At 39.3% G+C, this 26,623-nt stretch overlaps 1 protein-coding gene across 1 annotated transcript in view; it reads right to left on the reverse strand.

The window, feature by feature from the left end:
* LOC126456398 (uncharacterized) overlaps positions 1 to 26,623 on the reverse strand; it is a 258,254-nt gene that overhangs the window by 20,378 nt on the left and 211,253 nt on the right. Inside the window, exons 20-22 of the mRNA XM_050092151.1 lie at positions 12,987 to 13,023; positions 12,020 to 12,072; positions 8,417 to 8,453 (exon numbers count right to left, since the gene is read on the reverse strand). Coding sequence (XP_049948108.1) covers positions 8,417 to 8,453; positions 12,020 to 12,072; positions 12,987 to 13,023 — 127 coding nt within the window. The remainder of the gene's footprint in view (positions 1 to 8,416; positions 8,454 to 12,019; positions 12,073 to 12,986; positions 13,024 to 26,623) is intronic.

Raw genomic sequence — 26,623 nt, forward strand, 5'->3', positions numbered from 1 at the left:
GGTATGTGTTACTGTTTGTAAGCAATAAAGATGATAAACAAGTGTGTGAACCTAACCTTGCTGGTACACCTGCCCATTGCAATGAAAGTGAGAAAGAAGGTACTTTGCAGAGAAAGCTTGGTTCAGTTAGTGAAAAGTATGAAAGCTTTGTGGACGAATCGGTTGTGAATGAAATATCTGATACATCAGTTCTCAATGGAACTTTTGCAAACTGTATACGATGTATTCAGTGAAGTGAAGTCAGTCTGAACTACTTATAAAAAATCACGGAGGAGGTTTGGGGTTGTTTTGGGGAAGGAGACCAGACAGCGAGGTCATCGGTCTCATCGGATTAGGGAAGGACGGGGAAGGAAGTCGGACGTGCCCTTTCAAAGGAACCGTCCCGGCATTTGCCTGGAGCGATTTAGGGAAATCACGGGAAACCTAAATCAGGATGGCCGGATGCGGGATTGAACCGTCGTCCTCCCGAATGCAAGTCCAGTGTCTAACCACTGTGCCACCTCGCTCGGTAAATCACGGAGGACTTGTTAGTAAAATGGAACTGAAGTGTGGTAAGTATTCATACATGACCACCTTTTGGAACAGTGTTGCAGTAACTCGAAATGAAGAAAATGGTAACCAAATCTATGAACACAACATTATATTTGCTTATGCCTTGCATACAATTGGTAAGTGTGCTACTGAAGGTGCAGTTCTTTGTGGCATGATGAATCTTCCAAATCCCTCAACTATGTTTATGAACTATAATAGATGTATAGGGTCTAAAGTGGAAGATGGCTGTATAGAATCTATGAAGAAATCTGTGGAAGAGGCAGTAATAGAAAATGGTGGTAACAGAGACTTGACTGTAGCATTCAATGATACTTGGCATACACAAGGATAGACATCTCTTCATGGTGTAGCATCTGCCACCAGTATGTATACACGGAAAGTTTTAGATGTAGCAGTAATATCTAAAAATTGTAGGCATCCACAAAAAAATAAAGGTACACATGAAGATACAGGGTGACACGGAATAAAGGGAATGTTAGAAACGAGAAGTGGCAGCCACTGGCAGGTGGCAGCACTGGGGCTCCGTGACAATTAGCGAGTAAACAGTCTGCCATTTCAGTAATCATGGATCAGTGGAACGGACAACAGTGTGCGTTGGTCATAAAAATATTTTATAAAATCAATGATAGTTTGATAGCGGCATGGAGGGAGTTTCGACGTTTTTATAATTTTGGACGCCGTGATGCCGTTCCGTCGAAACATGCAATAAAATATTGGATTTATAACTTTGAAGAAAATGGATCTCCCTCAAGAAGAAACCAACAGGACAAGCAAGAAGTGTGCATTCTCCAGCAAACACTGATGTTTTACATGAGTCTGTCTTACAGAGCCCATGGTGTTCAATTTGTAAGCAAGCAGCAGTGGTTGGAATGTCCCAGGAGTGTGCTCACAGAATTCTTCATTTGGTTAAAATTTCACCTGTACAAACTACAGATGGTGCAACTATTGACGGATAACAATTACTGGTTATGATTAGGATTCTCTCAACAAATGATAACAAAAATAAACAATGACGATAAATTTCTAAACAAGTTGTGGATGCCAGATGAGGCACATTTTCATCTCACAGATTTTGTGAATAACGTAACTACTGTTACTGGGCAAACACAAATCCTAATGATGTTCATGAGCGCCATTTACACGCTAGTTAAGTGACAGTACGGTGTGGTGTTTCATCACATGGAATTATCAGACTGCATTTTTTCGCAAATGAACAGGGAAACACAATAACCGCCAATGCCGATTGTTATGAACTTACACCAGCATTGAACAACTTTCCAAACGTTCAAGAAGCCTGGTTTCAACAGGACAGAGCGACATCACACACTGCATGGCAATTAATGGCACATGAGCAAGAATTGTTTGGCAATTGTGTGATCTCACAATTTGGTAACATTCCCTGGCCCCCTAGATTGCCAGATTTATCCATTTGTGATTTTTTTCTTGTTGGGCTGCCTCAAGAGCAAAGTCTACACGACTTGACCAAAAATCCTGCATGACTTAGAACAGAGAATTCGGGATGTAATTCACAGTATCCCAGCAGTATGCTGCAGTGGTCAATGAGGAATCTCAACAGCAGATTTCATGAATGTATTCATACAGGAGGACGACATCCAAAGGACGTAATTTTTAAAAAATGATAGAGGCCACCAATGTTTTGTAAATGGCTATGTTGTAAGATTTCAATTACTATGAATGTAATTTCTTTCTTTCCTTTATCACTGCTAGTTTTATTGGACGGTGGAAATGTTCCCATTTTTCTGTGTCACCCTGTAATTGCGCAGCTAACTATAACGACAGCAGTGGTGGAACGGAAGTGACTAGTATTGCTAGCATATTTCAGTGTTCTGTTGCATGTGATAAAGTGCAATATTTGAATTACCTTGGTCACGTTGATTCTAATGTTTCAAACATATTCAAGAATTGAAGCTCTATGGTGGTGGTGATTTAGTGCAGAAATCTGAGTGTACTGGAATGTACAGAAATATGAATGGGATCAAGACTCCAGTGAATGAAAGCTTCATTCAAAAAACAAAAACTCAGTGATTGTAAGTAGTTGGCTGAGAAGAAAAGGTTAACTGACAGTCTAATTGACAAAATACAGAACTATTATGGAATCGCCATTAGACAAAACACAAACATTTGGGCTTTTTTCCCATACTATTCCAAACAATGAAAGTACCCATTATTACTAATGTACCATTGCTAACTGGTGAAGTGTGCAGTCATAAACATAGTCTGCCTGACGCAGTAATGGGGGTGATAAAACCTATTTTCAGAGAGTTAGCAGCAGTTGAACTGTTGAAAAAGTATGTTCATGGGAAAGCTCAAAACCCCAATGAAAGTGTAAATAGTGTTAAACACTAGAAAATCCAGGATGGAATGTAACAGTATTATGAAAAGGAAAGTTGCTACTCGCCATATAGCGGAGATGCTGAGTCACAGATAGGCACAACAAAAAGACTATCACAAATAAAGCTTTCAGCTAGTAAGGGCTTCGTCAAAAATAGATGACACACACACGCGCACACACACACACACACACACACACACACACACACACACACACACACACACACACACACACAAAACTGCAGTCTCGGGCAACTGAAGCCACACTGTGAACAGCAACACCAGTGCATGATGGGAGTGGCAACTGGGTGGGGTGAGGAGGAGGCCGGGGCAGGAAGAGGGAGGGATAGTAGGGCAGAGGTGGTTGACAGTGAAGTGCTGCTGGGGAGGGCACAGGGATGAGGTGGAGAGAGGGTTGGGCAGCATTGTGCAGTCAGGAGATTAGACGGAGGGTAGGGGAGACGTATGGAGGGAGGAAGGAGGGAGGTTAATGGAAGAGGAGAGAAGTAAAAAGACTGGGTGCAATGGTGGAATGAGGGTTTTGTAGTAGTGGAATGGGAACAGGAAAGGTGCTGGATAGGTGAGGACAATGACTAACGAAGACTGAGCCCAGGAGGGGTACAGGAATGTAGGATATATAGCATGGAGAGTTCCCACCTGCACAATTCAGTAAGGAAGCTGGTGTGTGTGTGTGGGGGGGGGGGGGGGGGTTTATCCATATGGCACAGGCTGTGAAGCAGTCATTGAAATGAAGATTGTCATGTCTGCCAGTGTGCTCGGTAACAGGGTGGTCCACTTGTTTCTTGCCCACAGTTTGTCGGTGGCCATTCATGCGGACAGATGGCTTGTTGGTTGTCATGACTACATAGAATGCAGCACAGTGGTTGCAGCCTAGCTTGTAGATCACGTGACTGATTTCACAGGTAGCCCTGCCTCTGATGTAGTAGGTGATGTTTGAGACTGGATTGTAGTAGGTGGTGGTGGGAGGATTATGGGATAGGTATGAAACATGAGGTAAGGGGTTGGGAGCAGCAGTTGTGTAGGGATGGACGAGCATATTGTGTAGGTTCGGTGGACAGCGGAATATCACTGTGGGTGGGGTGGGAAGGATAGTGGACAGGACATTTCTCGTTTCAGGGCATGACGGGAGGTAGTTGAAACCCTGGAGGAGAATGTAATTCGGTTGCTCATCCTGGGTAGTACAGAGTTACAAGGGGAATGTCCCTCTGTGGCTGGACTGTGGGACTTTGGGAGGTGGTTGTAGACTGGAAGGACAAGGCACAAGAGATTTGTTTCTGTACAAGGTTGAGAGGATAATTACAGTCTGTGAATGCCTGAGTGAGACCCTTGGCATATTTCGATAGGGACTGCTTATCACTGCAGATGCGAGAATGACGGGTGGCTAGGCTGTATGGAAGGGACTTCTCGGTATGGAACAGGTGGCAGCTGTCGAAGTGGAGGTATTGCTTGTGGTTAGTAGGTTTGATATGGATGGAAGTACTGATGTAGCCATCTTTGAGGGGAGGTCAACATCTAGGAAGGAGTAGGACCAGGTGAAGCAGATGGGGGAGTAGTAGTTTAGGTTCTGGAGGAATGTGGATAGGGTGTCTTCACACTTGATCCAGATCGCAAAGATGTCATCAATGGATCTGAACCAGGTGTGGGGTTTAGGATTGTGTGTGTTTAGGAAGAATACCTCTAGATGGCCCATGAGTAGGTGGTCATAGGATGGTGCCATGTGGGTGCCCATAGCCATACCCCAGATTTGTTGTAAGTAGTGCCTCCAAAGGAGAAGTAATTGTGAGTGAGAATATAGTTAGTCATGGCAACTATAAAGGAGGTTGTTGGTTTGGAATGCCTACACATTGGGCATTGGGAAAGGTGGTGTTCAATATCGGTAAGGCCATGGGAGGTGGCATCAATAGTGATGAACAGGGCACCATGTGGTAAAGGGACAGGAACTGTGGAGAGTCGCTGGAGGAAATGGTTGGCATCTTTTATGTAGGAGGGTAGGTTTCGGATAACAGATTGGAGGTGTTGGTCAATGAGAGCCTACCCTACCCTCCGTCTAACCTCCTAAGCTGCACGTAGCTGCCCTACCCTCTCTCCGCCTCGTCCCTGTGCACTCTCCAGCATCACTTCACTGTCCACAATCCCTACCCTACTAACCCTCCCCCTCCTCACCCCAGCCTCCTCCTTCCCCCAGCCAGTAACCACTACTGTCACTGGTGCTGCAGCTTGCAGTGTGGTTTCAGTTGCCCGAGACTGCTGTCATATGTGTAGGTTGTGTTTGCATGAGTGTGTGTGACTGTTGTCTACTTTTGGCTAAGGCCTTACTGGCCGGAAACTTTATTTGTGACAGTCTTCTTGTTGCGCCTATCTGCAACCCATCATCTCCGCTATACGGTGAGTAGAACTTTCCTTTTCATAATGTTGTTGTAAATAGTGTTATACGGTCAAGAATCCCCAATACTGTGTTTGTTGGAACAGAAACACTTCACTTTGGTGTGTATGATGCTGTTTTTACTTTCAATGATGGCAATATTGTAAGGTGCAAAGCAATTCGAAATATGGGAATGAAGGTAGATTTCAACGTGATATGAACTAGACAAGGAATGTCTTTCGGTTGTTGACAGGGCTGTAAATATCCTAGAAATACATGCCATAGTAAACAGGAGGAGGACAGAAAGGAAGCTGGAGGAGGAGTTTGCAGAAGATGAAGATGATCCATCCTATGGATCTGGAATGCACTAAAAAGATAATCTAAGCTCCATCACTTGATTCCCACAAGCCTAACTTAACACAGACTTTTTCCAAACACCTGCATACTGTTCAGTTTATAAACAATAACAGCGCAAAAGTAGTGAATTTTCATTACAATAGAAAAAAATTAATCTAACAACTGAATTCGAGTTTTTTAAAATAATCCCCATGTTAAGTTGTAGACAATACTCCAATAAATAACCAGTAAAGATTTCAACTTCCCAGCTCAAATACTTTCTGAGAAAGCATGTAATTTATAAGCACTATTTTAACATTGGAAAGATAAGGCTTTTCGTGGCCCCTTAGCAGATTTTCACTTATATCATATTTACTTCTTCAAGCATTTCGTTCTTATAGATACTATTCATTAAATGCCAGTTATTTTAATTTGTTTGTTGTATGTCCATATGGTAGAGATAATTATCATCCACCATATTGTTCTCCTGTCGAAGCTATTCTCGAACAGAGAACCACCAGTTGGTTGTTCAGAAAAACAAAAGAAAATGTGAATATTTGGATCCGGCCAGGAAGCATGCCCAGTTGAATTATTTGGTTAGGCTGCCTGCTCTGTACAAGCAGAGCCAAGTTTGAATTCCAGTTCATTACAATTGCGGACAAAACAGTGGGTACAAATTTCACTTATGAAGAATGACAAACAGTGCTGAAATGGAAGTGAGTGCTTGTGAATGTGATCAAAGTGTAATTATGATGGGTAATAACTCCATACAGTGTGTATACGTGGACAAGAAAAAGACTCCCAGTTTTTTCCCAGTTAAATATACACTTTTTCCCGGGTGAAAATACACTATACCCCTGGTGAAGGCATATTTTTTCCATGTTAAATGACAATATACTTTCCCTCGGAGCAATAAAACTTGTCAATTCTGTGAATGGTTAAGGTTTTATACACGAGCATAGAACTTCCTAGCACTTTAGGAAATGAAACCCAGCAAAAACCAATGCGTTTTAGAAAGATCTTTGATATGCGGCAACATTTACAGCACATATTTTCATTTTACAAAAGTATAAACACAAATTCCGCTGAAGCACTGAAACCGAGATTGCGACACACTTTTATCAGCCAATAATAGCTCATACCAAGTGGTTTTGGCCAGTGACAGAGATATTCAGAGTACAGGACATGTAATGTAGTTAGCCAATAGCAACATCAATGTTACATAGAGCGAATGCACAAATAGGAAAGGTTAATGGTTTAAATTAATACACATACAGTGCACCTACAAGAGAAGCTCAGCTTTCACATATATTATTGGTCGTCAAAAATTTCTTCTTTTTTTGAAGTGTGTTGTTAGGTAGGATCCTAAGGGCACAATTTAATTTGCAGCAGCTGAATACTTCTGACAGCATGATTATAAATTCCACTGCTGCGCAACAAACATTTCATGAGTTGCCTTGCTGAACACGTTTTGTTGAGCACTTAGACTTTTCCATAGAAAAGCCAATTATGTGTGAAACTGCTCAAGAACTCAGCTTGCATTTTCTTTTGACAAATATACTTTTTGCCATTGTTATCGTATAATTTTGAAAGAACTAAAATACATACAAAAAACTAACGTTGAAACTTGGGTCTTTTTTTAGCATGTGTTAAGTTTACATAAAACATAAATGTGAGAGTAAAATTTTAAATAATATCATAAATGGCTGGGCTTCTGGACCCAAAATTTTTGTACGTGGCTGGTACTCAGTGTTAAGTTTTGAATGACAGTCTAACACTCCGTGATTGAAGAAATTCATCAGACATTCTCACATGTAACGTAATTCATCTTGCATAAAAGGAAATTTATGTTGAAAGTAATGCTTCTCAAACCACCATCTGCAATATTTCCCGCAAAATGTAAGTAGCTGTGGCATCATGCTCATCAAAATGGGGCCCATGAGAAAGATGCTTTGAAAGCAGTCTATTGTTACAAAGTATTGCCCAGTCCTTGATGCATTTTGCTGTCGGCAGTCGCTTGTTTGTCAACATGTTTTGTTGTTGTAAATAGCATATTTTCTTTGCAACTAAAGTTTTATTTTGGTGTGATTCTCTCATTTATGTTAAACTGCTGTAATATTATTCAGCAATAGTGGGGTAAAGTCATAACATGATAAGCAGTTCTGGAAGACACTAGTTACATGATGTTATCAGAACTGAATTTCTGCAGGAAACATGCAACATAAATGAACAGTATTCAATTGTACAACAGGATCCTTATATGAAGCATAGGCCTGTCAAGCTTTGACTGACACCTATGAGACATCTTAATAGTCATAACTGATTACAGAAAACGAACTACATTCACAGCTCAACAAGAAGGTATCAAGTACATTACACATCAGTGTATAAATACTTTAAAATAAATATTATTTATGTCGCAACTCATGCAAATTTTTGCTAAGTTAAGAAGCACCATAGTGACAGCCATCTCACAGTTGGCTTGACTGATAAGTTACATCAGATCTTTCAAGATCTTAACGATGTGAGTATATTAGCACTACTTACAACTGACAGAACATTTTACAGAGGTAACCTGCAATGGCTGTTTACACATGTCAATACATAATTTGAATTATTTCACATTCTTGAAAGGTCTCCTCCATGTTAGGAATACAGAAAAAAATGTGTGGATGAATGCTGGATGTAATGAATTAACACAAAAACCAAACATTTTCTACTTTCATTTCAAATCAAGAATGTTACTGACACTACACAAAGTTGCACACATATTTACAAACTCATACAACTTACCTGTTCTAAGGACGACTTTGATTCTTGAGCACCACAACTGCAACAAAGAAAATTATTTCTATATGCGCTATAAAAATAATTTATCAGAATCTATATCTATACCCTGGAAACCTTTGCAAAATGCACAGCAGAAGATACTAAGTGGTATAACACATACTGGTGTTTCTTCCCATTTGATTTGCTTATGTAGCACAGAAAGATGGGCTACTAAAATGCCTCTGTTTTTTTCAAATCCTGTTTTCAAATCCCTACAGGAGCAATATGTAGGGAGCTGTAGTGCGTTCCTGGATTGCTTATATACTTGGAACTTTGCATGCATGCATTCAGTGCCGAAGAAGTCTCTTTAACAAGTTGAATGAGACCTCAAAGCATACACGATTAGTACACCAGGTGATCATTTCCATCCCTTGCTACTGTTTCCCTATGGGATGTCATTATTTACTGTGTATTCTGACTGCTAATGATTGGCAAACCTCATATCTTTCTGTGCTTTCTTCCCTCTGGCATGTGACACAGCAGGCTTCTCAACAAGTCAAGTGTGCCTCAACAGTTCAGTTTCTGTTTCAGAGTGATACGGCACCTAAAACTTGTTAGTCACTGGGTGGGTGTAATACCCTGAGTTCTTGTTCTTTGCCTTCCCTGGACACGAACCTTACACCTACCACTGACAAGAAATCATGGTCAAGTCAACGGGTGATAACATAACCTGTATTTTCTGTAGAGTAGACAGTATGCACTGGTGAAGATGGTACTTGAGGTAACTTTGGTGTCTGGTAACCCTCCTAACACACCCATTCACAACAGTTTTCAATGATCTGACAGAAGTCAGAGTGATTACCAGCTGCTTACAAACAGCTACTAGTTCATCATGTATCCAAGAACAGACTTCACAGTCATGCTGGATTGAGGGTGGTGCATTGTTTTACAAAACTAAGCTTGCTCATTCTCTTTTTAATTTCTGGATCCATTGTATTACAAGTATTAAAAGTTCCCTTTAAGAACTGAAGCAGTTAACACAAAAAAATATTGTTGTTGTAAGCAGAGAAAACCTGGGATAAATTTATTTGTTCTATGGAACTACTTGGCATTTTGAGTCTCAAACTTCAGGTTTTTTCACTAAGCAAACACATAACAAACTCAAAATTACCAAAAATTTTAATTAATTTAGAGATATCAGCTTCAATTCAGATTTTTAGTTGGTGTTCCTAGTGCACAGCTGCCCGGAAGTGGATAGTTTCCACCTACATGTAATATTGCAGCTCTTACATTGACTAACCCAACCACTTTTTGTGTGTTACCAAATACAATAACTTCATACACCTGAAGATGGGATTCTAAAATCCTGAAACCAGATATGGTTTGAATAAATAATTAGCATAACTGAAGCAAACTCTTCAAATTAATTATCATCCCTCTCGCTTGTTCATGTCCTACAAACCAAATCTTGAGTACCAAAAATGTAAGTTATATATGCCGCTGTTGGAAGGGAAAACAAAATCAAATACAATACGACAGTTACAGCAAGTACAGGAAACACTATTACATCATAGCAATTGATTTTGTAAGAACTATATTTTCGTCATAATCACACACTTTCAACTATTTCCTTAGATTTTTTTTAAAAAAATAGAAAGAGAGAGAGAGAGAGAGAGAGAGAGAGAGAGAGAGAGAGAAGATGGAAACATTACACTTACGAGAAATGACTTTCCAGTTGAACTGTAGCATGCATAACTGTTAACTTGCAATTGTCAATTTACTATGAAATGTGTTACATACTACACACACAAATGTCACGCCATTCTCAATAATATACATTTATTCACGCAGGTACACACTGAAATTAGGAGGAACAACTGCCTCCCCACTCCACCAAGAGTGTCTTTCAGCTGTCCACCTAACCTTCGTGACCTCTTGGTTCATCCCTATGAAATCCCCAAACCACCTTCCCTACCCTCTGGCTCCTACCCTTGTAACTGCCCCTGGTGTAAAACCTGTCCCATGCACCCTCCCACCGCGACCTACTTCAGTCCTGTAACCCGGAAGGTGTACACGATCAAAGGCAGAGCCACGTGTGAAAGCACCCATGTGATTTACTAACTGACATGCCTACACTTTGAAGCCTTCTATGTGGGAATGACCAGCAACAAACTGTCCATTCGCATGAACGGACACAGGCAGACAGTGTTTGTTAGTAATGAGGATCTCACTGTGGCTAAACATGCCTTGGTGCACGGCCAGCACATCTTGGCACAGTGTTACACCGTCCAGGTTATCTGGATACTTCCCACTGACACCAACCTATCAGAACTTCGGAGATGGGAACTTGCCCTTCAATATATTCTCTCTTCCCGTTACCCACCAGCCCTCAACCTCCGCTAATTTCAAGCTGACGCTGCTCGTATCTCATCTGTCATTCAACAACATCTTTGATTCTGTACTACCGCCTCGACTGACATCTCTGCCCAATCTCTTTGCATTTACATATGTCTGCCTGTGTCTGTATATGTGCGGATAGATATGTGTGTGTGTGTGTGTGTGTGTGTGTGTGTGTGTGTGTGGGCGCGCGCATGTCCTTATGTCCTTTTTTCCCCCTAAGGTAAGTCTTTAGCTTTAAATGTGTGTGTGTGTGTGTGTGTGTGTGTGTGTGTGTTTTATTGTCTCTATCAACATACCAACGCTTTCTCATTTGGTAAGTTACAGCATCTTTGTTTTTATATATATTTTTCCCACGTGGAATGTTTCCCCCTATTATAGTCATATCATTGACTATCTATATGCCTACATATAAGTCCTAAGCTCTCTGAATTTACCTTCAGGGTCCTTACATGAAATGTCCATTGGCGGCAGAAGAATTGTTCTGCACTCAGCCTCAAATGCCAGTTCTCTAAATTTTCTCAGTAGTGCTCTACAGAAAGAAGGATGCTTTCCCTCCAATGTTTTCCATTTAAATTCCCAGAGCATTTCTGTAATAATTGTGTGTTGTTAGAATTTAGTGGTAACAAATCTAGCAGCCCGCTTCTGAATTGCTTTGATGTCTTCCTTTAATCTGACCCAGTGCGGATCCCAAGTACTCGAACATACTCAACAGTGGGTTGCACTAGTGTCCTACATGTGATCTTCTTTACAGGTGAATCACACTTTCCTAAAATCCCCCCTCCCCCCAATAAACAAAAGTCAACCATTTGCGTTTCTACTCATCTGCATTAACTTGTATATTTCTACATTTAGAGCTAGCTGCCAGTCATCACACCAACTAGAAATTCTGTACCAACTAGACATCATCATACACAAAGGAAATGATAGAGTCAGTTTATACACATAAAAATAAATATGTAAAAGGCACAGATTTTGAACTTCGCTGGTTTTGTGATGCCTTCTACATTAGTGTGCCATCCTTTGCCTTTAAAGAATTTGACATAAAAATGGCTGCAGAGAAGAGGACACTCAAATTACAGTGCACTATGACATTTACTAGATGGATTAGGGAAAATGTTTCTTTTCTCATACCACAAAGAGTTCCATAATTAAAATGTTCTTCCCAAAGCTAGTTAAGTGAAAGGTGTTACCCAAATCTGTAACATTCATCAATTTAACTAAACTAACCTTTCTGGAGTTTTGCCTATGAGCATTTCATTTCCACTGTACTGCAGGCAAGTCTGGAAAAGCACAGTGTAAAACAAAAATGTTAAAAATGATTAATTTAAGAAGCATATTTATCAATGACAAATAATTACTGACTCAGAGAGGACTACATGTACAATGAAGCTTAAAGGTAGTCCATATAATACAATGATACATGCCAATCATGATGCCTATCAAATATAAAAGCTAAAGAAGGATCAAATGGTTAACACCAGTATTAAATATTAGTATATTTTCTGGGTTTTTGCCAGAGGCAAACACATTGATAAGATTAGTAATGGAGCATGTTATCCCGCTAAAATCATGGATCTTAATGGATTATGACTGGATCAACCATTTGGAGCTACATATAGGACTGTTGCAAGCTCAACTGAAAAATTTAGTTTTGCAGTAAATCAAAGTGACGAACAACTCAATTTATTACACTACTTTCATTCCTTTACCAGTGTTATTCATGTGTGATGAAAACTAACAATTACACTCTCTGTATTATGGGAAAGTATCAAAATGAAACACAACAAAATTTTTACGTAAATGTTATTTACACAGCATATCACGAAACTCAGAAGAAAAAATCTAAATTTAATCACCTTTAGTACATAATGTGACTTCAAAGCTAAAATAAAATGTGAGGCACTTCCTGATGTATACATGAATCTAGCTCTAAAACTTCCATCCAAAGACTACTTTTGAAATTTGTATACCATTATATCAGCTAGTGAAGAACAGCACTGACAAACATCTCACTGTTGACTTCACTGAAAAGTTATGCTTTACATGAAATAACTGTATGTAACCCAAATCAGCATTAAAACTATTTTTACGTCACCTTCTGCATTCATTTCAAGCCATGAACCTAACACTACCACAGTTACTGGCTGTGCCATAAATCTGCAATAAATTTTCAGATTTACGCACTATACCTTACCTGTTCTGTGGATGGTTGTAGTTCTTGAGCACCACATCTAGAACAAAGAGAATCGATATATGTATAATGAAACTAAATAAGTAACTAAATTAACAATGCACAAAATAAACGTCATTTTTCGATGAAGTTTACACACGTTAATTTGGTGCACTGAACCATATTCGCAAATTACAGTGAACATTAAAGCCTTACTGTTAGGACTACAATAGAGATATCTTTGCGTAAGTAGTTCCTGCCAGAAAGAAATAATTAATGATAAATGTTAGTAATGCAAAGCTTGCAATAGTGGTGCACTTACATGGAATTTATATATTTGAGATATAGAAGTGGAATGTACAAAACAATACTTGAAATAAGAATGGCTGGAGAACGGATGAAGAAACACACATAAAAAAGTAACAGTTAATCCAAAGCCTACAGCTTTTTTAAGCAGTTGATTGGGCTAAAGAATGATACTAACAGGGAACATAAGGAAGAAAGACAGTAATGTAAAGGTGTTGAGGGAAATTAAATCTAACTGCTGACCTTAACATCAAGAGGGATAGAAAGTAAAGGAAAGGAGTATGATATATGAATCTTCACTGTTTTGTTACACCTCTGCCACTGCAGAGTAATAATAATGGTGAGATAACATTTGATTTATTAAAAAAAAAAAATGATACACGCCATTGATAATGCAGTTAGTGGTAAAGATTCATCACTGGATGTAAATGGTAAGAAGATGATAAAGACTGCCTTATAAAAGATTTCTCTTTTAACCGTTACCTACATATAAGGAAATCTGCAGTCATGGAATGAGTCCCACACAAGCACAACATTGAAATTTCAACCACTTCAAGTAAACAGCTGAATTCTATTATTTGAAGCTTGTGATCTATTAATTCTCCAGCTCTGTAAGAGTGAAGAAGAGTCCCAAACACTGGATTCAAGGAAGAGGCTCAATATATTCAGACATGTTGCTATGTTTGGCTGGGTCAAGCAAGAGATATCACTTATATATCACAGATATATCACTTAATTACCTTAAATAAGAAAAAAAAATCTTCAAAAGAAGAAGTAATTTCCATTTTGAAAACCTGTTAATAAAGATATATTTGTTGCGAACAAAACAATACACAAGAAAAAAGGGAGCTAAATGATGAGGTCGTATTTTCAGATATTGTCCAAAAGGGATGAAAGCAGCATTGATAAAAGTCAACAGAATTTGAATAGCACCAGTGATGATGCAGCCGGAATTTTTCTTGATGTTGTGAACACAGTGTCAAGATCACAGATTTCTTCTACTATTTACATGCTCCATGGATAACCTTGGTCTGGCACTCATCTGTCGCCTGATAGCAGCTAGTGGATGGTAACCACATACGGAAATGCTCTGAAAGAAAAACCAAGGTGGTAAATGGCCTAAAGTGCTCCTAAAAATAGGTACAAGGTGGTGTTCACGGGAGGCAATAAGACAGAACCAGACATATGTGCATCTCCTTTTCAAGTAGGAGATTGATGTGTGGACAGATACATAATGGAAAGCACAGGCCCCTACTTATACTGTATATGGTTTCAGTCTTAGATTCATGATGAAAATTCTTAGGGAAATAGGATCATGGGAGGAGAGGGGAGGGTGGGAAGAAATCTGACATGGACATAGTATGCACCCGGAGAGAAACTGTCTGCCAGATGAAAGATAAAATCTGAGGGGTATAGTGAGAAGGAGGGTAAAAGGAGATCTTGACAAAAGATTTTTCAGGAAATCCCTGGAAGTTCTGCTCATATGTAACAAACATTGGATCAAAACCCTCCATTGTCTCTCACTGCCTAGTCAATTGTTGAAACTGAAGACAATAGATAGGAAGCAGGAATGTGAAAATACACATGTAAAAATTAATTAAGCCATAAGGCTCCTATCATCACATAACTTTCTGACAGCCTTCCCAAGCTTGTACTTATAAAAATATCTTAGAAAGTAAACAGCCCCATGTAGCATGAAAAGAGCACAGTTCATGAGGAACATAAATGAAATAAAGCACAGAACTGTTCAACAATACCACTAACCTTCATTTATGAAGAAGAATCAATGCAGATTCAGGAAACAACACACATACAATCACGGATATTATTCAATCACAAATGATTTTGATGTAGGTGAACAGGTAGATTTCTTCTTCACAGATTTCCATCAAGCAATCAATACTATACCACACTACTCTGTGATAACCAAGATATTATCATATGGAATATTTTTAAATGACATAATTCTGCCATCATTTGTCTAAGTTTTTCTTATTATTTCCACTCTTGTGACTTCGACTTTTGAACCACTATCAAGTGCAGTTGTGAGGCATTTGTCTGTGACACATTGTCCTCTCACACTTTCATTTCTATTCAAAAAATGAGTTGCATACATCTTGCCTATCACCCACACTCTCTCTTTCAGTTCAGACATTATTTGCTTTTCTTGATTAAATTGTTTTTGCACTTAACTAAATGAGAGATTAGGGACTTTTATTTCAACTCTATTCTGATCCTGGAGAAACATGTTGTTACTCAAGTTTACAAGAGCTTCTGTAACTTCTTGTTTTCAGCTCATGAGAACCTCCAACTTGAGGAATAATCTTCCCTGCACACAGGACAGGCACACTAACTGCAACTCAGAACCGAGTTCACCACAGAGGCAGGAGTAAACACAATTCAGCTCTGCCAGCCTAACCCAGGGTTCGGGCAGGACAAAAGCATTCTGCAGGACAAGTGGACTCCGCATTGAGTTCAGAAAATTTAGGACAGAAGGCTTAGGAATATGGAGAGATGGAAGCCTCTTGAGTTCCTAACTGGCCCCAGTGGGTTTGAGTGAAACTACAGTTTTGTACTGTTGCTGGGCAGCACTTCAATTTCTGATGTATTGCCACAGCTGCACATGAGAAAATTTCAGTTGCAAAAGGATGTTTCTGATTGGCATTTGGGCTCAATTCCAATCCCCTGATTGCAGAAACAGTAAGGCCTTTTCATTGATTGATCAAAGTAAGTACACTGAGAGGAGACACTGAGGTTTGAGTGGACTCCACAGAGGATTCACTCTGGGCCTTACTTTCAGGACCACCACGACATTGATAAGCAGAACTGGACTTTGGACTTATGTCAAGTAGCTGGGGTTTGATTTAACAGTTCACAGGATTTAGACAAATCTCTTGTGATCACATCTAAGAAGATGACTTTGCCCATGGCCACAATCATGACAGCATTAGCACTTGCAGCATCACATCATATGGTGACATCATACAGATTCACTGCAAACATGATAAGCTTGCAACACAAAGTAATCTACCGACAACAGGAATTTTGCCTATTTCAGGAGAAACAGTTTCATTTCTATGTTTTAACAGGCAGTTATCCATATAAAAACTAGATATATAGACATATTGTCATGAAATATGACAGCAAAGTGTCTGAACAAGAACTGACAGTGTGATTCACCTGTGAAAATTCAGATGAGACATATGGTTTTTATAATTAGATACGAATTGTAATATTTTGATTATGTTTCACACAGACATGTTTGATGTGTACTAATAAGTTCCCCAGCTGCATGTGATAATGGCTTAAAAGCTGAAATCACGATAGTGGAAATAATAAAAATATGTATACAGCTATTTGGCAGTAGCATCATCACATAAAAGAACATCAGTATGGAATATTATATCTGATAAGTGATTGTTGTTGTTGTGGTCTTCAGTCCTGAGACTGGTTTGATGCAGCTCTCCATGCTACTCTATCCTGTGCAAGCTTCTTCATCTCCCAGTACCTACTGCAACCTACATCCTTCTGAATCTGCTTAGTGTATTCATCTCTTGGTCTCCCTCTACGATTTTTACCCTCCAGGGTGCCCTCCAATGCTAAATTTGTGATCCCTCGATGCTTCAAAACATGTCCTACCAACCGATCCCTTCTTCTAGTCAAGTTGTGCCACAAACTTCTCTTCTCCCCAATCCTATTCAATACCTCCTCATTAGTTACGTGATCTACCCACCTTATCTTCAGCATTCTTCTGTAGCACCACATTTCAAAAGCTTCTATTCTCTTCTTGTCCAAACTAGTTATTGTCCATGTTTCACTTCCATACATGGCTACACTCCATACAAATACTTTCAGAAACGACTTCCTGGCACTTAAATCTATACTCGATGTTAACAAATTTCTCTTCTTGAGAAACGCATTCCTTGCCATTGCCAGTCTACATTTTATATCCTCTCTACTTCGACCCTCATCGGTTATTTTACTCCCTAAATAGCAAAACTCCTTTACTACTTTAAGTGTCTCATTTCCTAATCTAATTCCCTCAGCATCACCCGACTTAATTAGACTACATTCCATTATACTAGTTTTGCTTTTGTTGATGTTCATCTTATATCCTCCTTTCAAGACACTGTCCATTCCGTTCAACTACTCTTCCAAGTCCTTTGCTGTCTCTGACAGAATTACAATGTCATCGGCGAACGTCAAAGTTTTTAATTCTTCTCCATGAATTTTAATACCTACTCCGAATTTTTCTTTTGTTTCCTTTACTGCTTGCTCAATATACAGATCGAATAACATCGGGGAAAGACTACAACCCTGTCTCACTCGTTTCCCAACCACTGCTTCCCTTTCATGCCCCTCGACTCTTATAACTGCCATCTGGTTTCTGTACAAATTGTAAATAGCCTTTCGCTCCCTGTATTTTACCCCTGCCACCTTCAGAATTTGAAAGAGAGTATTCCAGTTAACATTGTCAAAAGCTTTCTCTAAGTCTACAAATGCTAGAAACGTAGGTTTGCCTTTTCTTAATCTCTCTTCTAAGATAAGTCGTAAGGTCAGTGTTGCCTCACGTGTTCCAACATTTCTACGGAATCCAAACTGATCTTCCCCGAGGTCGGCTTCTACCAGTTTTTCCATTCGTCTGTAAAGAATTCGCGTTAGAATTTTGCAGCTGTGACTTATTAAACTGATAGTTCGGTAATTTTCACATCTGTCAACACCTGCTTTCTTTGGGATTGGAATTATTATATTCTTCTTGAAGTCTGAGGGTATTTCGCCTGTCTCATACATCGTGCTCACCAGATGGTAGAGTTTTGTCATGACTGGCTCTCCCGAGGCCATCAGTAGTTCTAATGGAATGTTGTCTACTCCCGGGGCCTTGTTTCGACTCAGGTCTTTCAGTGCTCTGTCAAACTCTTCAAGCAGTATCTTATCTCCCATTTCGTCTTCATCTACATCCTCCTCCATTTCCATAATATTGTCCTCAAGTACATCGCCCTTGTATAGACCCTCTATATACTACTTCCACCTTTCTGCCTTCCCTTCTTTGCTTAGAACTGGGTTGCCATCTGAGCTCTTGATATTCATACAAGTGGTTCTCTTCTCTCCAAAGGTCTCTTTAATTTTCCTGTAGGCAGTATCTATCTTACCCCTAGTGAGACAAGCCTCTACATCCTTACATTTGTCCTCTAGCCATCCCTGCTTAGCCATTTTGCACTTCCTGTCGATATCATTTTTGAGACGTTTGTATTCCTTTTTGGCTGCTTCATTTACTGCATTTTTATATTTTCTTGTTTCATCAATTAAATTCAATATTTCTTCTGTTACCCAAGGATTTCTATTAGCCCTCATCTTTTTACCTACTTGATCGTCTGCTGCCTTCACTACTTGATCCCTCAGAGCTACCCATTCTTCTTATACTGTATTTCTTTCCCCCATTCCTGTCAATTGTTCCCTTATGCTCTCCCTGAAACTCTCTACAACCTCTGGTTCTTTCAGTTTATCCAGGTCCCATCTTCTTAAATTCCCACCTTTTTGCAGTTTCTTCAGTTTCAATCTGCAGTTCATAACCAATAGATTGTGGTCAGAATCCACATCTGCCCCAGGAAATGTCTTACAATTTAAAACCTGGTTCCTAAATCTCTGTCTTACCATTATATAATGTATCTGATACTATTTAGTATCTCCAGGATTCACCCAAGTATACAACCTTCTTTTATGATTCTTGAACCAAGTGTTAGCTATGATTAAGTTATGCTCTGTGCAAAATTCTACAAGGCGGCTTCCTCTCTCATTCCTTCCCCCCAATCCATATTCACCTACTATGTTTCCTTCTCTCCCTTTTCCTACTGACGAATTCCAGTCACCCATGACTATTAAATTTTCGTCTCCCTTCACTACCTGAATAATTTCTTTTATCTCGTCATACATTTCATCTATTTCTTCATCATCTGCAGAGCTAGTTGGCATATAAACTTGTACTACTGTAGTAGGCATGGGCTTTGTGTCTATCTTGGCCACAATAATGCGTTCACTATGCTGTTTGTAGTAGCTAACCCGCACTCCTAATTTTTTATTCATTATTAAACCTACTCTTGTATTACCCCTATTTGATTTTGTATTTATAACCCTGTAATCACCTGACCAAAAGTCTTGTTCCTCCTGCCACCGAACTTCACTAATTCCCATTATATCTAACTTTAACCTATCCATTTCCCTTTTTAAATTTTCTAACCTACCTGCCCGATTAAGGGATCTGACATTCCACGCTCCGATCCATAGAATGCCAGTTTTCTTTCTCCTGATAATGACGTTCTCTTGAGTAGTCCCCGCCCGGAGGTCCGAATGGGGGACTATTTTACCCCCGGAATATTTTACCCAAGAGGACGCCATCATCATTTAATCATACAGTAAAGCTGCATGTCCTCGGGAAAAATTACGGCTGTAGTTTCCCCTTGCTTTCAGCCGTTCGTAGTACCAGCACAGCAAGGCCGTTTTGGTTAATGTTACAAGGCCAGATCAGTCAATCATCCAGACTGTTGCCCCTGCAACTACTGAAAAGGCTGCTGCCCCTCTTCAGGAACCACATGTTTGTCTGGCCTCTCAACAGATACCCCTCTGTTGTGGTTGCACCTAAGGTACGGCCATCTGTATCGCTGAGGCACGCAAGCCTCCCCACCACCGGCAAGGTCCATGGTTCATTGGGGGGGGGGGGGGGGGGGGGGTGATAAGTGATTAACTCACATAATATTTTGCTGACAGAGGTCACTAACAGATACCAGTGAATCTCAACAGAAATGAAGTCATGTGATGTACGTATCGAGGAATTGTAATAGGATCACTGATGTTCTCAGTAAAGGACAAAAATGCATAATATAAGGTCACATCAGCAATGTCAGATTTTTCACTGTAGTGATGTGTACTTAAAAAGGTGGGGGCATGGGTTGATGGGCAGTGGCAAGCAGCAGTGTAGCATCTGATGCTCAAACCAGTAACATCATTCTACCAAAGTTGTTTGTGGCACATTCTTCACGGTGTGCATAGAATTTTTATCATTGATTTAATGTTAGTTTAGGCATGGCGAGGGTGCTTAGCCACTGTAGTGTTTATGTTGGGTGGTATAAAACAAACACAACAAGTAGTACATTAAGAAGTGACAGCAATGTAATTGATTTTAGTGAGAATCATTAGCAAAAACATCAGGCCAGGATGGTGTATACCTCAGCATTGTCCATTACCAGGACAGACAACAGGAGGAGATTGTGGCAGGGGACAGAGACAGAAAGCACACTGGCAAAGTCCTTCTCTCCATAGAGCACATCATGCAACTGCTTTCTTAGTTTTGCATCATTATAATAAAGCTCTTGTCTACGAGGAAGTATCATTGCTTGGTGGCTGGATGGAAATGCAGACCAATTTAGGCAGTACTTCTAGGTAGTGTACTGAATCAAAGCTCTGTTAAAATGTGGAGACACACAAGATAACGCCCATAAGTAACTATTACAACACTAGTGGTAAACACCTGAAGTTGGGGTAATATTTGGGAACAAATTAAATGAAAATGTGAAATCAGTTGTAGGGAAGACAAATGGAAGATCCAGACTCATTGTGGGAAATCTGGAAAAGTGCAGTGCATCTGTGAAGGATGCTGCATAGATGTTAGAGCAATTTATTCTAGACTACTACTCCTGTATGTGGGGTCATGATCAAGAGGAACTGGCAGCAGAAATGGAATGAATACACAGACACTGTGATAGGACTGCATCAAGTTGGTATAACTGACAAAAAATATGGAAAAAGGTAATTCTGTCCTTATGAAATTCTGTTGGGTAAATTTAGAGAGCTGCTATCTGTGATAGGGTGTGCAACTATTTTACTGTTTTCTTAGGTGAATGGAATAGTTGTGGTAATAGTTATTATTATTGGCTTTTGGGACATGCCTATACAGCCATCTCAATAATTGAATGTTAACACAACAACCAACCACTGAGAGGAGAAAATCTCTGACCCAGCCAGGAATTGAACACAGACTTCCTTTGGTTAGCAATCTGCCATGCTGACTGTGCAACTACTGAGGCGGACACAGAGAATGGTTAATACTGGAACGAAGCATCCTTCACTCTGCATAGTACATTTGTTAGTGGAGTATATATGTAGGTGTAGAGCAGATTATAGGTTAATAAACAATATTCCTGCTATAAATCTAAAAACTTAGCATCACATGGCACAAAAACATTGAAATTACATAACATTTCAGTGCTGACAGTAGGAAGGAAGAATGCAGTTGAATATCCCTTCAATGAAAAAGGTTATTTGAGATGAAGCACAAGCTCGGATTGGAAAAAGAAACCGGACACTCCCTTATGCGATTTAGGGAAACCACATAAAACCTAAATGTGGATGGTCAGACGGGAAAATGAACTGCCATCCTCACATATGTCAATCTCAGTCTTAATGACTGCAGGACCTCACCTGATAAGAGAATTTACACGGTTGCCTCATAACTAATGACAATTTCAATGAACAGTGATTTCTGTTCATATAACAGACCCTGGAAGGCAGGGAAGATGTTTCACCAACTAAGATCTCTTGCTTGTATGCTTAATTTCCATTGTATTCTATATAATAAAATGTCTTACCACTTTTTATAAGAAGGAAGTTATTAGACTGGATATGTTATGTTTCTCTCTAACATTGTTGTATGATACACCAATTAAACATTTCAGGTAATTATATGTGCCAAACCAGTACATTAACTCTGATGTTTGACATTCATGAGTACCTACTGTGTGTGCTAGCTAAGCATTGCTCATTGACAGACAAAGCTCTGACTACCCAAGGTTTTTTTTCTATTCCTTCCAAACTCTGCAGATGCTCTACAATAGTGATACACAGCCTCCGAGAGTGGCAGGGATGGCACAGTTGGCAGCATACTGTCCAAGAATGATATGGGTCTGGATTTTAATCCCAGCCTGATGCACACAAAAACTGATATGTGTACTCAGTGCAGAACAATAGAGTGCATTCTCATGCATATCAGATTTCATGTTGTATTTTTTGCTTACAAAACACAAATCTATATAAAGAAGTGAAATATATGTTTTCATAATACTGACTGGTGTTCCAGAAAACACTGTTTAATAAATAGACATTCTGTTATACATTGCAACTGCAGCTACTGTAATTTGTATATTATGAACCACATGTCAATTAACACAAAGGCAATTGTAATGTAAGAATCATGTTACACAGAGTAACAATGTCAACCACTAACAGTTGACATCACTAAAATTTGCCTTGTGAACTGTAACAATTATACTGTAAGTTTAATTTTTATCCCAGCAGATATTAAGCAGATGTTCACATTCACAGAGCTCTGATCATCAGTAATCCTGTGTGAAAAATCGATTATAAACACTGTTACAATGATAAGCATGCATTCTTTGATCCATCATCTAAACTTTTATTTTATAATTATGCACTTTTTCACTAGTGACCACAAACAAGTGACCATGTTAAGGGTACATCTGAATGAGGTGGAATTCCAAGCAATGGAAATGGTGCCACAGGGGTCTGGGATGCCACTGTATGTCACTGGAAATAAATTTGTGAGTGATGGAGAAATTAACACACATAATTCTCTGAGTTGGTATAGAAATGATTCTGTTATTGTTACTGGATAAAAGTATCACCAAATAACATACCCATAAAACATACTGACAGTGGTACTTCATAATTTCAAAGCACAGCGTGAAACACATGTTAGAACCAAATACCATCAAATGTATAATGTGTGGAATAAAAGAACTGTGCAAGAATGTTAAATCCAGCAACTAGTGCTGTTGGCATATCAGTGGCCATTACTGAAGTATCACACTGTTAACTTCTCCACATATCGCAGTATTTGTTTGCCCAATGAATAGTTTGAAATTCATTTTTCTGCACTGCTTCTACAGAGTACATATCAGTGCTTCCCCACAAACTAAAACTGCTTATTTCTCCATGAATACAAAGCAATTAAATGCTACAGCATGAATAATACTAGAAAGTTCATGACAGCACCCATAGCCAAAAAAATTCAGTGCAACCTAAGTGCTTGCTTGTGCATAAAATAAGAAGAACAAATAGCTTTTTTACCAAATCTGTGTACTTACTATGAAAATTACCAGCCTCTAAATATCTTCAGCAACACCATTCCCTCAATATTTATTGCAACAAAGGCACTGGACCCTAGAAAAAAATTCAATATCTGTTTTTGCCTTTTCACAATTATAGGAAGGGGAACAAGGAACAATTGCTCAATGCAACAATCCCATTTTCACACTTAACTAAATGAGCACATATTTGTCTCAAGAGGAAGTCAAACTTTGTTGCAAGCTATTAAATCATTTTCTGTCAGCTAACACTCTTTTGAAAAAATCATCCACTGAAACCTCACTCGCAATAAAGGTAAATGGTAATAGTGAAGACTTCAGTCAATTGATAGTCAGCAAACATATTTTATGGCCCACAGCTGTACATATGCTAGCTATGAGTCACTTTTCTTGGGAAACATTTGGCCGTATGCGACAAAAGTACTTGTTCATCCACCACACCACATCTTCAGGATGGAATGTAACAATATTATGAGAAGGATAGTTGCTACTCACCATATAGCGGAGATGCTGAGTCGCAGATAGGCGCAACAAAAAGACTGCTACAAAATGAGCTTTCGGCCAACAAGGCCTTTGTTGAAAACAGACAAAAATACACACACACACACACACACACACACACACACACACGACACCAGTCTCTGGCAGCTGAAGGCAGACATTTCATCTACACAGACATTCTGCACGAGACCTTACAATGCATGCCAGTGTGTACCTTCTACTACAGCTAGTAATTCTCTTTCTGTACCACTCACAAATGGAATGAGGGGAAAAATGACTGACTGTATGCTTCTGAGTGAACCCTGATTTCTCTTTTCTTGCCTTTTCAGTCCTTATGTTGTTGGGAGCAGGATTGTTCCGCAGTCTCTCACAAATGCCAGTTCTGTAAATTTTCTCAACAATGTTACGAGAAAAGAGAACCAGTTTTTGACATAATTCTATAGGCTTTAATTACGTCATCTTTTTATGCACTTTCAAATCAACAGCTACTTTACGAAAAATTTTATAACTTATTCTCCTAGATGACATGCAGCCCATAAATAACAGGACACATTTTATCAAAACATATCAGTTACAAAAGATCACAAAACTAAAATCCCAATTGCAGTTGAAGCAAAAATAGAGTTATTTCATGCTACTGCCATCATTTTACTTAAATTACCTATTTTTAAATTATGTGGTTACTTATTTTGTTTGACAGGCTGACTTACTGCCTTGCTGGCTTACTACCCCACTCTCACCAGTGAAGTATTCATCATACTAATCTGCAATTTAATTTATTGATACGGTTTACTATATTAAGCACACTTTACATTTTGCATAACCATTACAATCATGCAAAAAGATTCAGACCCTCCTGCAAAGTATTAAAAATAGATAGCATTGAAGATCTGTTCTTACAACAACTGTCTGTCTTCCATCTCACAATATAAACTAGTAACTGGGGACATCAGCCAATGTGGCCCATCACTCGTAATGTTGCTCTCATCTGTCATTCATTTTACCTCTGACTGCTCTGCACTGGACACTGAATGGACCTGCTCTACCCAAACACCCTTCAAGTTGATTTTAACGAACATTGCCTGTTTCAACATCCAACTGATTACAAGCTCTCACCTTCTTCCTGGTAACTATGACCATTATATCCTTATCCTTACCTGCTTCAACTGAAAGATATCACCTACTAACAAATCCACACATCAACAACGATACTGTCCTGTACCGATCTGTTCATAGGACAAACTAACACAACACAGCTAGTCGTTCAGATTCCTACAGCCTGTTACTTGGTTCTGATTCACTGATTTCATCTCAATTACATGGAGACAGGTGTGGATGCTAATTCTCGCCTCTCCAAAATTTCTAAATCTTTTCCCACAATTTTAATACTTTTTATTTTAGTCTATAGTCAATGCCTATAATGATTACTGATTTTGTTCCATTTTTGAACATTTTCAGCCCCCATAAGACTGAGCACAGTACAAATAACTGACAGGTTTTCTGCAACTACAACAGATCTGAAGATGTTTTAAGATGCTACAAACCTGGTAATTATTAATAACACAAATGTGACGATAGTCTAAAATAAAAATACTAAAATTATAGTTGTCACTGATATCTTCACTTGGCATCATGTCAAGCTTTCATTCTCTCACAATTCATTTCACATAGTTCTGCTCAATTGAATGAGCCATCATTCTTCCTATTTATGGTTTCCAAAGATCTTAGCTTCATACCAACCAATCACTGGTAATAACTTGACTGTGATGGCTGCCTGTCATTCCACACCAAAAAGATCTTCCCATACTGGATATTTACTCAACAATGTCACATCAGCAGGGACAAACAGCCCCTCTCCCAGTACAGTGAAGGTCTTGCCAAGCCCTTAGCAAAAGATAATTTCCCACCTTCTCCACAAACAGGCTTCCCTTGCCTTAGATCCATGAGCATCCAACACTTTCAGAATCTTGCTGACCAACCCTGGTGGAATACCCATTTTCCATTCTACACCATTTGTGACTGGAACAGTGGACTTTGTTCTTTACTAGGATTCCAAAAACATCTTGCTGTGACCTGAAATGAGGAATACCCTCATCACAATACTTTCCTCTCCTTTTAAAGGGGTACTCCATCCTCCACAAACAGTGCAATCCATCACAAAATATTACTCTGTCCCTACGCCCTTTCTGTACTTAACGGTCCCACAGCTGAGACACATATTTTGGAAAGATGTATATGCAACCTATTCCACCTCTGTCACTAGCATTTCCCATCCCATCAAAAGCCAGGTTACTCATGAAAATTGTATGTGTGTGTGTGTGTGTGTGTGTGTGTGTGTGTGTGTGTGTGTGTGAGTGAGTGAGTGAGTGAGTGAGTGAGAGAGAGAGAGAGAGAGAGAGAGAGAGCGCAAGTGATCTGGAGGACTTAATCCAAAAGCTGAGCATTTCTTTGTCCTGCATATGTGCCTGTCCACTTCTCAGTATTTTTTTGTGTTTGGTGGATCATGCAAAAATGGAAATAGTGGATATTTGAGATGGTAAGATCAGAAGAATATGGGCAACCTAACTGATTGCTAGTTTTGTTATTATGGCAGCTCCTGACCATGCATCATCATACTGCAGCAGTCTTCTTTCTTCTTTGGTCTTCTTTTTCTTCTCTCATATTTTAGTCTCAAAACATATAGGATGCTGCCAACAAATG

This window comes from Schistocerca serialis, chromosome 2 (genome assembly GCF_023864345.2).
Source record: "Schistocerca serialis cubense isolate TAMUIC-IGC-003099 chromosome 2, iqSchSeri2.2, whole genome shotgun sequence".
NCBI lineage: Eukaryota > Metazoa > Arthropoda > Insecta > Orthoptera > Acrididae > Schistocerca > Schistocerca serialis.